A 12,390-nucleotide genomic window follows, 5' to 3' on the forward strand; every position below is an offset into this window, starting at 1 on the left:
CGCATCTTCTCAAAAGGCGGGGCCGACTGGCTTTGGCTCTCGGCTTGGAAGGGGCCGGGGTTGGAGCGCTGGCCGAGGCGAATCCCTCCCTCTCTCCCTCCCAGCCAGTCCATCCGCGGGGTTTGCTCCGCATCGCAGCCCCGCTCCCTTTTACGGGGGCTTCCTCCGCCCCGCCTTTTGCCACGGCGCCTTTTTAGCAGACGGCGCTCCGCCCGAATCTTCCAAGGCTGGCCAGATCGAGAGAGGCAGAGCGCGCGAGAGGCTCGGGAGGTGGAGCGCTCGGCCCCGCTGGACCTCGCCCGGCTCTGCTCCGGTTCTCCAGCCGCCCCCACTCCCCACCCTCCCTTCCTCCGACGCTCGCTTGGCCTGTCTGCCCTTGCTGGGTCTCCTCCAGGATGGTGATCAACGTCTACATCGCTTCTTCCTCCGGCTCCACCAAGGTAAGGGGACGCCCCCTCCTCTCTCTCTCTCCCTCCTCCACTCCCCCTCCCCACCGCTGCCTCCCAACTTTCTTCGCCTTTGTCCCGGAGGAAAGTTGCCACCGCACCCCTCCTGCCCAGCCTTCCCCAACCCCCCCCCCCCACCCTGTAGAGAAAGAGGAGACTCCCCTCCCTTTTTGCAGCGACCCCCCCCTCCTCCCAATCCCCCTCCCCCCAAATGAGAGCAGGGCTCAACTTCAGCAGGGCGGGTGCTTTGTGGTTGCAGCCCCTTCACCTGGAACCTAATTCTCTCTTTTTTTTGAATTAATTAATTAATTTATTTTTTAATTTGATTTATATGCCGCCCTTCTCCGGAGACTCAGGGCGGCTTACAATGCGCTAAGCAATAGCCTTCATCCTTTTGTATATTTATACAAAGTCAGCTTATTGCCCCCACAAACTGGGTCCTCAATTTACCTACCTTAGAAAGGATGGAAGGCTGAGTTAACCTTGAGCCTTGGCGAGATTCGAACCTGCAGTAATTGCAGGCAGCTGTTCTTAATAACAGGGTGCTTTAGACCACTGTACTACCAAGGCCCTCTTCCCCCCCCCCACCCCCTTCCCAACTGGTGTGGGAGCCCTTGTGGCAGAGAGTTTCTGGCTCATGGAGAAGATGCCCATGGTCAATTCCTATGCACTGGAATGATGGGGCCTTGAACTGGGAGCCTATCTGTTTAAATCAGTGTTTCTCAACCTTGGAAGCTTGAAGATAGGTGGGCTTCAACTCCCAGAAACCCCCCAGCCAGAATGATAAACAGGGAGGAAGGAGAACCTTCTGTTCCTCTTCTCTATTGCAGCTATTAGAAGCCATCTCTGCAGTAGAGATATTAGCTTTCACCCTTTAATCCAGTGTTTCTCAACCTTGGAAGCTTGAAGATGGGTGGGCTTCAACTCCCAGAATCCCCCAGCCAGCAATGCTGGCTGGGGGATTCTGGGAGCTGAAGTCCACCCATCTTGCTGGCTGGGGGATTCTGGGAGCTGAAGCCCACCCATCTTCAAGCTTCCAAGGTTGAGAAACACTGGTTTAAATGAATACAGGATTGCCTCGCTAGTGAAGGGTGGTAGGTGGTACCTAGGATGTGGTTGTGGCCTTTTTTAAAGTTTTCATCAGCAGGGCTGGATGGCTGGTCTCTTCTATAGTAAGGTCTACCTGGTCAGTGCAGTTCACTCCTGGGTAAATAATGGCTTTGTGGTTTAGTTCCTGCCCCCCCCCCCCGCCCCGGATATAATAGTCCAGTGTATCTTCATTGGATGGGATCCTTTGCTGCTCAGGGCTGGACCACAAACATTTTCCATCTCCTAAAATACATGCTTGAGGCTTCCCAACCGGGTGCAACCCTTTTTTCTAATTTAGAGGAAGCTTTCTGTTAGTCTGGAGAGCCTCTGAAGATGCACCGATTCTTTCTCTGTGCAAGAATTCTTTTTTTTTTTTTCTTAGTGCCTTCTGGGCTCCGGTGATAAAGTTTGCCTGGGAGGAATCAAGTTGCCAGCTTGCCATATTCACCTTTTTTTTAAAAAAAAAAAAGATTACCGAGATTATCTAAACAATAAGCATCCGTTTAATCCACTTAGCACCCTGCTTTCACCACTCCAAGCAAAGATCCTACTGTTTGAAACACAAAGCTCTGGTCTTTGTTTCGATTCTAGCAAAGGTGTTTGGTGCACCTCATGTTGCTTTGCCAGTGTATTCTAAATTTTATTTCCACTTTGTGGGTTTTCCCAAGCATTTTCTGTCCCGCAGACCTGAGTGTTTACGGATTTCTCACGTTTCCTTTCTGTGTTTTCATCCAAAATGCCTCAGCCTATAATTCAGTGAGTACATTAAGTGAGATCTCTTGTGACTCAGCATTGATGAAGGACTTGCAAAGCTAGGGAAAGACCGGAGGGCTATTTCCCAAAATACACAGGGATGACCAAAATATTGCATTGAGTAAGTAGGGTGGTGTACTTTGGGGGAGATCTTGATGCAAAAGCTCTGCTTGGTCATCAGACTTAGTGATTTCTTTCTTTCTTTCTTTTTTTTTTTTGTCAATTGTCTGACTCACCTGATCTACCTCTTGGGGTCAGTAAGAGTAATGCTATGTGTGAATGACCTTGGGAGACAGGAAGGAGAGCTGCAGACTAGACAAGGAGTAAGTAAAAGATGTTTCAGACCACAGAAGGGGGGGGGGGGGGAGGGAAGGAAACATTTCAGAAAAAACCCTCCCTAGTTTTCTGGAGAGTAAAAGGAAGGAAGGGAGAAGCACATTCAGTCTTGCAAGAATCTGTTAATATTATACTTACAATAAAGATAAAGTTAGCACTCCTGTTTGTGCTTCTTGTCTGGACCATCTTGGGCAGGGCTATCGCTAAGAAAATAAAGTGAGGAAAACCTTTGCAAGCCCTCGGGTTCTTATGCTTTAAAGAAAGCAACGGTCTGTTGTTCTTGGACAGACTTTTTAAAAGCCAGTTTAAAATGGTAAATCAGTACCGCAAGAACACTAGAGAAACAAGCCTTAAAATGAATCTTAGGAGCTGCTTAATACTTTCCCGAGTCGATCGTTTCCCACTCGGCCTCCTCTTGCGTTGGTGACCTTTTTACAAGTAGGGAGTCGACTCTTAAAAGTTCACGTGGAAAACTCTTATTGAGCTGCAGCTTAGCTTAAAGCCTTGTGGAGATCTGAACCTCCCGGAGGCTAACCTTTGCTCCAGGAAACTAACATAAAGTCCCTTTGTGCCGAATTTCTCTTTGTGCAGAATTACGCTTTTACTAGGTTCGCCCACATGGTAGTACGCTGATGAATGTGTGTGTGAATCAGGGGTGAGTTCTAAATTTTTTTACTACCGGCTTATTTTTTGGGTGTGGCTTGGAGGTCATGTGACTAGGTGGGCGTGGTTAACTGGTCAGTCATTTCTGGAAGGTCCTCGCACTTACGACCAGTCCTCACACTTACGACCCGACTCATTTGTTTGCTTTTAACACTGATCAGCTGTAGGATGGCCCTTTGAAGCCCTGCGGCAAGAGTTTAAACAGTTTTTTTCCCTCTAGTCATCAGCTGGGATTTAGGAGGCAGCAATAGATTGGGGGTGGGACCAAATAAAAGGTAAGAATAACATGGGGGGGGGTGGGAGGGCAGTGGGAGAGAACCGGTTCGGTGACGTCATATCGTCACCGCTATCGGCTCAGCCGAACCGGACCGAACCGGGAGGAACCCACCACTGGTGTGTGAATGTATCATGGGTGCTTTCAAGGGGTGGGCTGCTGGGGGTTGGCAGGGATTCAGGAGAACCTCTAGCTAAGATTCTGTGCAGTTTGGAGAACCTCCGAATCCCATTCCTGGCTGGCCCCGCCCACCCCCGCCCATCCCAGGAGTCCCCACGTGGCCCGCTTTGGATGCAGGTAAGTGCAGGGTACGTGCGGACCCTCGGGAAGGGCGAAAAATGGGCCTACTGGAAGTTCAGGAAGACCGGAAACGTTTTCAGCCTCCAGAGCCTGCAGAGGACATTTTCGCACTCCGGAGGCTCGAGAAAAGCCTCCAGAGCCCAGGGAGGGCAAAAATGCCCCCCCACCGCCATGGTGCAGGAGGCCAACTAGGCCATGCCCACCCTGGCCACGCCCACCCAGCAACCAGGCAGAGAACCCCTTGCTAAAATTTTTGAAGCCCACCCCTGGTGCTTTCACGAGGGGAGGGTTTGGTGGAGAGACATCAGTGCTACTTAAAATGTAACATGTTTTGGGCAAAGCCTATAATTAAAGAAACTGTTTTTATCCAGGCTGAGACAATGGTGTAGGCAATTTGTCTTAGCGTTGAGATTATCCCTGAAATTTCACGCTACAGAATGATAGAAAGGGAGGAAGGAGAACTTTCTGTTCCTCTTCTCTTTCTTAAGTATCGCAGCTATTAGAAGCCATCTCTGCAGTAGAGATATTAGCTTTCATCCTTTAATCCAGTGTTTCTCAACCTTGGAAGCTTGAAGATGGGTGGACTTCAACTCCCAGAGTCCCCCAGCCAGCGCTGCTGGCTGGGGTTTCTGGGAGTTGAAGTCCACCCATCTTCAAGCTTCCAAGGTTGAGAAACACTGCTTTAATCAATAACCCCAAATGAAAGATTTTAACTACTATTGAAATTGCAGCTGCTGCTTTATCCTTTCTTACTGCTACCCTTTCCTTGTGTTTCTTCTCCTTTCCTCCTTCATAACTACATTCTGGATGATAGGTAAGTCCTGCACTTACGACAGTTCGTTTAGTGACTGTTCAAAGTGAGACATGGGTACTGAAAAAAGTGACTTGCGACCAATTGTCACACGCTGAAGCATCCCCATTGCTCACGAGATCAAAATTCAGACGCTTGGCAATGGACTCACATATATGACAGTTGCGGTGTCCTGGGGGTTCTCCTTTTGCAGCCTTCTGACACGCAAAGTCAGTGAAGAAGCCAGATTCCGTTAACAACCGTGTTAATAATTTAAGACCGTCAATGATTCACTTAACAAGTGTGGCAAGAAAAGTCATAAAATGGGGGAAAAGTCACTTAATAAATGTTTCGCTTAGCAACAGAAATGTTGGGCTCAATTGTGGTCGTAAATCAAGGACTTCCTGCATAAACCTCTGAGGCAGGTATCTTCCTGTGGTTTATACTAATTTAATTGTTACTCCTTTGAGCAATGTCCATAATAAACAAACCCCGTGAAAATGGCTGTTTCATTGGCCATTTGGAGATTCCCAACAGGCGTACCTTGAATTCACGCAGCAGGGAGGCTGGGGAATTCTGGGAGTTGAAGTCCACACATTTTAAGTCAAGTTCGGGGAAAACAAACCCACTGACTTAAAGTGAAAGATGCTATACCTACAGGTGATCCCCAATATAATAATCACAATTGGGACCAGAATATCCGTTGTGAAGCAAAGCAGTTGTTAAGTGCAGTATAGTTTATTGAATAGCCCGAAGGCCTTTTCAAACAAAACAGAAAAGAAAAAGGGAAAAAGATAAAACAGTTACAAAAATAGCAATCTAAAAATATATGATAGATGACATTAAAATTTTACAATATCAAATTTCAATAGCTAAGTTGCCAAGACTAGATAACCCAAATAGGATAGCTCCTCTCTAACTGCGCTCATCTTCCTTACATCGATAAAATGTTTTTTGATATAACTGGCTCGTATTGCCGTCATTCTTTTAAGGTATCGAGTGATCGCTCTTACCAGGGGAGGAGAGTCAGCCCTCAACAGAAATGCTAATTTTTGGCTTATATTCCAGTGGGGAAATTTATTTATAATTGGGGACAGATATTGTTTTCTTACTTCTTGATAGAGACTACATTCGAATATTATATGCGCCGTGTCCTCCACGACGTTTACCCCACATATGCATATTCTTTTGTCAGACGGGATTTTCCGATAGCGGCCGAATCTAACGTTAGTATCTAGAAGTCCGAATCTAAACTTAACAAATAACTGTCCCTCCACTGATGTTGTTAAGTGAGTGACGCCTAATTTTATGTCTTTTTTTTTTTGCCACAGTTGTTAAGTGAAAAGCCTGGTAGACCATTACCTCTGCTAAATCCTAAATAATTGTCACATGACCATCAGCCACGCCCACAAAATAAGCCACACCCACAGAACCTGTAGTAAAAAAAATTAGAACCCACCTCTGATTCACACCCTCTAAGCCATCTGTTTCATAGGGTCTCAGTGTGCTGTATGAACTCGAGCATCGTGCTTTGTGTACCACTGTGATTCATCGTTGAGTGCAGGACTGGATGGATGGGGATCATACTGAATATTTTTTGAGGACTGGAAAAGGGTGGATGGCCTCCTTTGTAGGAATGAGACAGGAATATCCAGTCTTCCTGCTGTTCGGATTCTTTTCTTAGTTCTTTTAAATATTGCTTTTAGCTTTATTTTTTATTTTATTTTTTTAATTTGATTTATATGCCGCCCTTCTCCGAAGACTCAGGGCGGCTTACAATGTGCTCAGCAATTATGCCTTGTGCCAGTGGATCTCGACCCAATTTCATCTAGAGACCATTAAAAGGTATTTATTTTGGGGAACAATCCGAGCAAATACTTTTAAAGGAAGGGTAGAGGTCAGTGGGTGAGACCCAGTGTAGTTGTAGTGGTTAAGGCACCAGATTAGAAACCTTGAGAAAGATGTTTGAGTTCTAGATGTGCCTTGAGCACAAAGCCAGTTGGGTGCCCTTGGGCCAGTCACTTTCTCTCAGCCCTAAGAAGGAGTCAATGGCAAGCCACTTCCAAAAAAAAAAAAAAAAAACTTTGCCGAGAAAAACTGCAGGGACTTGTTCTGATCGTCTCTAAGAATAAGACACAATTCAACAGAAGAATAGAAATAGAAATAAATAGAAATAGAAATAGAAATAGCATAGAATACAGAATAGAATAGAATAGAAATAAAAATAGAAATAGAAATAGAATGGAATGGAATGGAATGGAATGGAATGGAATGGAATGGAATGGAATGGAATGGAATGGAATAGAATAGAATAGAATAGAATAGAATAGAATAGAATAGAATAGAATAGAATAGAATAGAATAGAATAGAATAGAATAGAATAGAATAGAATTCTTTATTGGCCAAGTGTGATTGGACATACAAGGAATTTGTCTTTGGTGCATAGGCTCTCAGTGTACATAAAAAGAAAAGATACATTCGTCAAGAATCATAAGGTACAACACTTAATGATAGTCATAGGGAACAAATAAGCAGTCAAATCATACTAGGAAACAATCAGTTTAAATCATAAGGATACAAGCAACAAAGTTACAATCATACAGTCATAAGTGGGAGGAGATATGTGATAAGAATGATGAGAAGATTAATAGTAATAGTAATGCAGACTTAGTGAATAGTTTGAGGGAATTATTTGTTTAGCAGAGTGATGCCGTTCGGGAAAAAAACTGTTCTTGTGTCTAGTTGTTCTGGTGTGCAGTGCTCTATAGTGTCGTTTTGAGGGTAGGAGTTGATAGGAGGGACGGGGTGGGCGGGGTGGGGAAGGCCTAATCCAGGAGTTACCAACTGTGTAAGTGGTTTCCAGGTCTCTGGTTTGCTAATTATATGTTGGAACTTCCTGATTCATAGTTTTTTTTTGGTTGTATAAGTGAGTTTGGATTTGTGCACACTGTAGTGAAAGTGGTTGTGGATGGCTAAATGGCTAAAATATGCCTTGAGCATGTCTTTTAATGATCATACAAGACAGGAAATCTAATCATGGCACTGGGGTGTGCTGGAGAACATGAAAGTCTATGAGAGGATGGATGTTTAAAAGGATGGGTTAGATTTGTATAATAAGTTATAATTTGCAGCATCTGTTGTTCCAAACCAAGCTGGAAAATTCAACTGGAAAAAAGCATAGAAGCAGTCTTTAGGGAGACATAATTCTTTAATTCTGCGGTTTCCTGGCAAGCTTCACCAAGCAGCTTTTCCGAGAACCACCCTAAAAACACGAACTTGTAAATTGTTAGGAAGACACAGAATCGGTGGAAGCGCCGTTGCCCAAAACTACCTCCCCGATTCATTTTGAATTATTCTGGCTGTTAATCTTTGAACTGTGGTTGGCAAATATGAGATGTTTAAATGCCTTTAACAATAATAGAGGAAAAATGTGAATCAAACTGTCTTAGGGATGTTCGGCAGAGCTCAGCAGGCAAACTATGGCTCTCCATCCCTCTCTCCCCAATTTCCTTGCTGAACCTTTAGCAGTTAATGGATAACCATGTTAAGCAGCTGCCCTCCAGCCATTGGAGAGGTTGCCTCTGTGTTTATTTTGGACTATACAAAAGCCATTTTCAGAGCTGTAAAAGTCAAACATTGTTTGGCTGATTTCAGAGCCTGCCAAGAAGCTGGGCCTTTCCTACTGAAAGGCAGTCATTGGGTGGCCTCGTGGATAACTTCTGGCCCACTGCTTTCTGAAGGAACTCAAACTGCGGCCATAAGGCATTCTTTTCAGACTTCGACCACGTTGCTTTTTCGCTGGGTTGCCAACTGAAGTTAGTGGCTGGCGTCCAATTTTTCCCTCCAACTCACATTTTACAGAATTGATTCTGTTCAAAGGAAATTTTGGTTTTAAGCAAACTGGAGCTGCAGTCCTCAAGTGAGATAAATACGAGATTTATTCAGGATAGGTCTAAAATGAGGATGTCACTTTTGGCGCCTGCAGAATGAAGATTGACGGGATTCCAGATCTTAATATTACAGACTTTGGTGTGAAACTAGTCATGGTGTTGAAAATCCTAGAGGAGAAAGCTGAAATTATGAGGGGCTGCCACAGAGAGGAGGGGATCAAGCTATTTTCCGAAGGCCAGACAAGGAATAATGGAAGGAAACTGTACAAGGCTACGTCTCATTAGTAGCATGCTGCACTGATGATGTTCCTGATGATGTTGAAAACTGAGGAAGTTACCTAGTTGGGTAATGAAATGTCTGCAAAAAAACAATGAAGCTCAGAGAGCCCCAAGGACCCCCCCCCCATTGAGCATATCTTAAGCAAGCAAATAATTTTAAAAAATCAAGTTTCTTAATGTATCAGTTGCTCAGTTAGGGGAAAAAGTTGGGGTAAATGAGCTATGTGGAGGGTAGGATGGGAAGGTCAAATAGGTCACTTTGTGCACTAATTTAAAGTGTACTTAAAAGCTGGAAGCAAAAATTAGTCTGTTCATCCTCTAGAACAGTGTTTCTCAGTCTTGGCAATTTGAAGGACTTCAATGTGGACTTCAATAGCCAGAATTTCCCAGCCAGGAAAGGGCCTTTTTTTTAAAAAAAATCCCACATTACAAATTTGGGGAGTTGCAGTAAGATTTTACTGATTGGAGGGGCCTGTAAACCCTGTAAGCTGCTCAAGATTGTTTCCAGCTGAAGACTGGCGTGTAAATGGCAAAATTAAATTTATTCTAGAGAATTAAACATGGCATCCACCTTCAAAAATAATACACATTTGATTAGCAGTACCAGGAGAGTAAATCTGGAATGTAAAAGAGTAAACCTAAGAGAGCATCCTAATTTTTTTTTTTTTTACTAAGATCATAAATGGACAATCTGCTTTGGATTGGGAAGTATACTTGTTTACTCTAATTTTGCTGCAACTTTGCCAAAATGGGTTGTCTCAACATTTTAACCTCCTTCTCTCTCTGTGAGAGTGTGGGTGAGTAGGAGTTAAGGAGCAGAATGAATTTGCTAAATCTTGCAGGGCCTTAAAATACACTTTTGCTCCTTAAAACCCATTTCCAAAACCTAGAGATTTGTTCTGGTTTGTGGATTGTAATGGCTCTTTGCAGGATCCTTAAACCTCTGCAGTGTTTAAGGTAGCTATTATACCGTTATTTATTTATTGAGACAATTTCTATGACCATCCACTCTCTTTCAGTGATTGTAGGCAGCTTTAGCCCTCCAATAATCCCTCTCCGTGCCCCCCAGAAAAGAGGCCCTAGAAATCTAGAAATTCTTTGTACATATGTACATGGAGTGCTGGAGTTTCTGCATGCGCTGAATGCATTTGGGATATAATCCTAGATTTAGATTCTCACCCAGCTGTGACTTTTTCTGGACGACTTTGGAAAGAAAGAAAAAAACATTTTCTCTTTGCTCTGATTTATTATTTCCAGAATCCGCAGCGGTAGCAATCTACATCACAGGATTATGGAGATTAAAAAAAAAAAGAAAAAGATACAAAAAAAAACCATGTAGAGATTTTTAAACGAGCGGTAGAATCCCATGATAGTATTGGGTGTTTTTTTTGGGGGGGGCGCTACAGTGACTCATACAAACACACATATGCACAGACGTAGATCAACAGATGTGAGAACATTTGGAGTATTGTTTTAAATTGTCAGCCCTACTCAAAAGGGTGGGAGACGCAACCAATGTGCTTTGTTTACCGGGAAATATGTTACCTACACCTATCGTGTGAGTAAACTTGAAGAAAGTTCACAATCACAGGTGGGATTCCCTTACCTTCCCTATTTTTTTGCAAAAATGAGTGCACGCACGCATGCGCAATAGCCGTGCATTATGTCTGGGCCAGTGGTGGGTTTCAAATTTTTTTACTACCGGTTCTGTGGGTGTGGCCTGGTGGGTGTGGCAGGGGAAGGATACTGTAAAATCTCCATTCCCACGCCACTCCAGGGGAAGGCTACTACAAAATTCCCATTCCCTCTCCACTCATGGGGGAAGGATATTGCAAAATCTCCCATTTCCACCTCACTCTAGGGGAAGGATACTGCAAAATCTCCATTCCTACCCCACTCCAGGGGAAGGATACTACCAAATCCTCATTCCCTCCCCACTCCTGGGGGAAGGATATTGCAAAATCTCCATTCCCAGCCCACTCTGGGGCAAGCCAGAGGTGGAATTTGCTGGTTCTCCGAACTGCTCAAAATTTCCGCTACCGGTTCTCCAGAACCTGCTGGATTTCACCCCTGGCGGAACCTCCCACAGTTGCTGCTACCGGTTCGTGCGATCCGGAGAGAACCAGCTGAATTCCACCACTGTTGGCAATGTTTTCTTCAAATATATCTCCTGTACCAACCGGTTGCAATGCTACTAAAGGATTTTTTCCTTCGTTTGGTGTCTGATTAAGGTGCAATAAAACCGCCATTTTGGACACCTTTCAGACATCTTTAGAATGCTCCCCAATTTTTTCACGTTTCTAGATTTCCTTCTGTTTTTCAAATTTCAACTGCTTCAGATTCATCCTGTCTTACGAGCTGTAAAATTCACAGCCTAAACTTGAATTAAATACGGGTTGGCTTCTCCATCCACCACTGTTAGCCTGTCAGCCTTCGTGGTGTTTGCAGCTTGAAACTCTGTCAAATGGGAGGCCCATCCGAGCAAATCCAGCTGCTGTTAGTTTATACCATTGTGTCAAGTTGTCAGAAGCAGAGCGATATTTCAAATCTCGTGGCTGGTATGGCGCACTAATCTTTTCTCCATTACTTTTGTTTCCTGTCCTTGAGTCAGTAAAAGTAAAATATGATCAAGATCCGTAAAATACAATCAAGATCAAGGGTGGTGCTAATACCACTCTATAAAGCCTTATATTTTGTATCTATTTTTTGTATCTATGTATTTTATTGTTTGGCTGTTCACCGCCCTGAGTCCTTTGGGAGTAGGGCGGTATACAAATAAACTAAACTAAACTAAACTAAACTAAACTAAACTAAACTAAACTAAACTAAACTAAACTAAACTAAACTAAACTAAACTAAACTAAACTAAACTAAACTAAACTAAACTTATATAAAGGCTAGCAGCGGTGGCTATTCTGTCCCAAGGACCGGCCCATAGATTTCCACTACTCTCCTCTCCTCTGCCTTGTGCACATCTGCACGTCAGGCACAGGACCCAGCTGTTCCTCCTCTTCCTCATCAACCACCTCCAGACCTGGGGACTGTTGACTCTCCATCTGAGGACTGACGGATGGCCCAGGCTCCGCCTCTGTTTCTCTCTCTGCCAGCTCCATTCCCTCTTCCCCCTCGGAGCTCTCAGGTTGCCTCGATGCTGACCTTGACTCCCATTTCTCCTCCTCATCTGATTCGGCTACTGGAGGGTCCGGAGGCCGATAGGCCACAACATAGCCCTTGTTTAATGACCACACTTGAGACTGGAAACTCAGTCATTAAATGAAACAGTCTCTAAATTAAAAATTTTAAAAAAAAAGCAGAGCACCCAGAGTGCACTAGTGGAAATGCCTGGAGCGTATTGATTCTTGTTGATAAACAATTGCCTCTTGCTCGCATAAGGATTACTTGAGAAATCAAAGCGATGTTTTATCTTTCCGTGCGTTGTGCTTTTTTTATTTCCTGCCTTCTAAAGGAAGCTTCCCCTGTTGTTGGAATGGCTGAGTTGATGGATGGACAGATTTGACAAGAGTTCCTTCAGGCTGCTTCATTTGCCAAATTAGTACTGAACAGGATCA

The 12,390-nt window shown here is 44.1% G+C and overlaps 1 protein-coding gene across 1 annotated transcript in view; it reads left to right on the forward strand.

Annotated features, from left to right (window-relative positions):
• Positions 1-238: 238 nt before the first annotated feature.
• The window catches only part of SH3BGRL (SH3 domain binding glutamate rich protein like), a 32,888-nt gene continuing 20,736 nt past the window's right edge, over positions 239-12,390 (forward strand). Inside the window, exon 1 of the mRNA XM_070951833.1 lies at positions 239-440. Within this exon, the coding sequence (XP_070807934.1) occupies positions 396-440 (45 nt within the window). The 5' untranslated portion in view covers positions 239-395. The remainder of the gene's footprint in view (positions 441-12,390) is intronic.

This window comes from Pituophis catenifer, unplaced genomic scaffold (assembly GCF_029215685.1).
Source record: "Pituophis catenifer annectens isolate HBS135680 unplaced genomic scaffold, rPitCat1.0.hap2 SCAF_11, whole genome shotgun sequence".
Classification (NCBI taxonomy): domain Eukaryota; kingdom Metazoa; phylum Chordata; class Lepidosauria; order Squamata; family Colubridae; genus Pituophis; species Pituophis catenifer.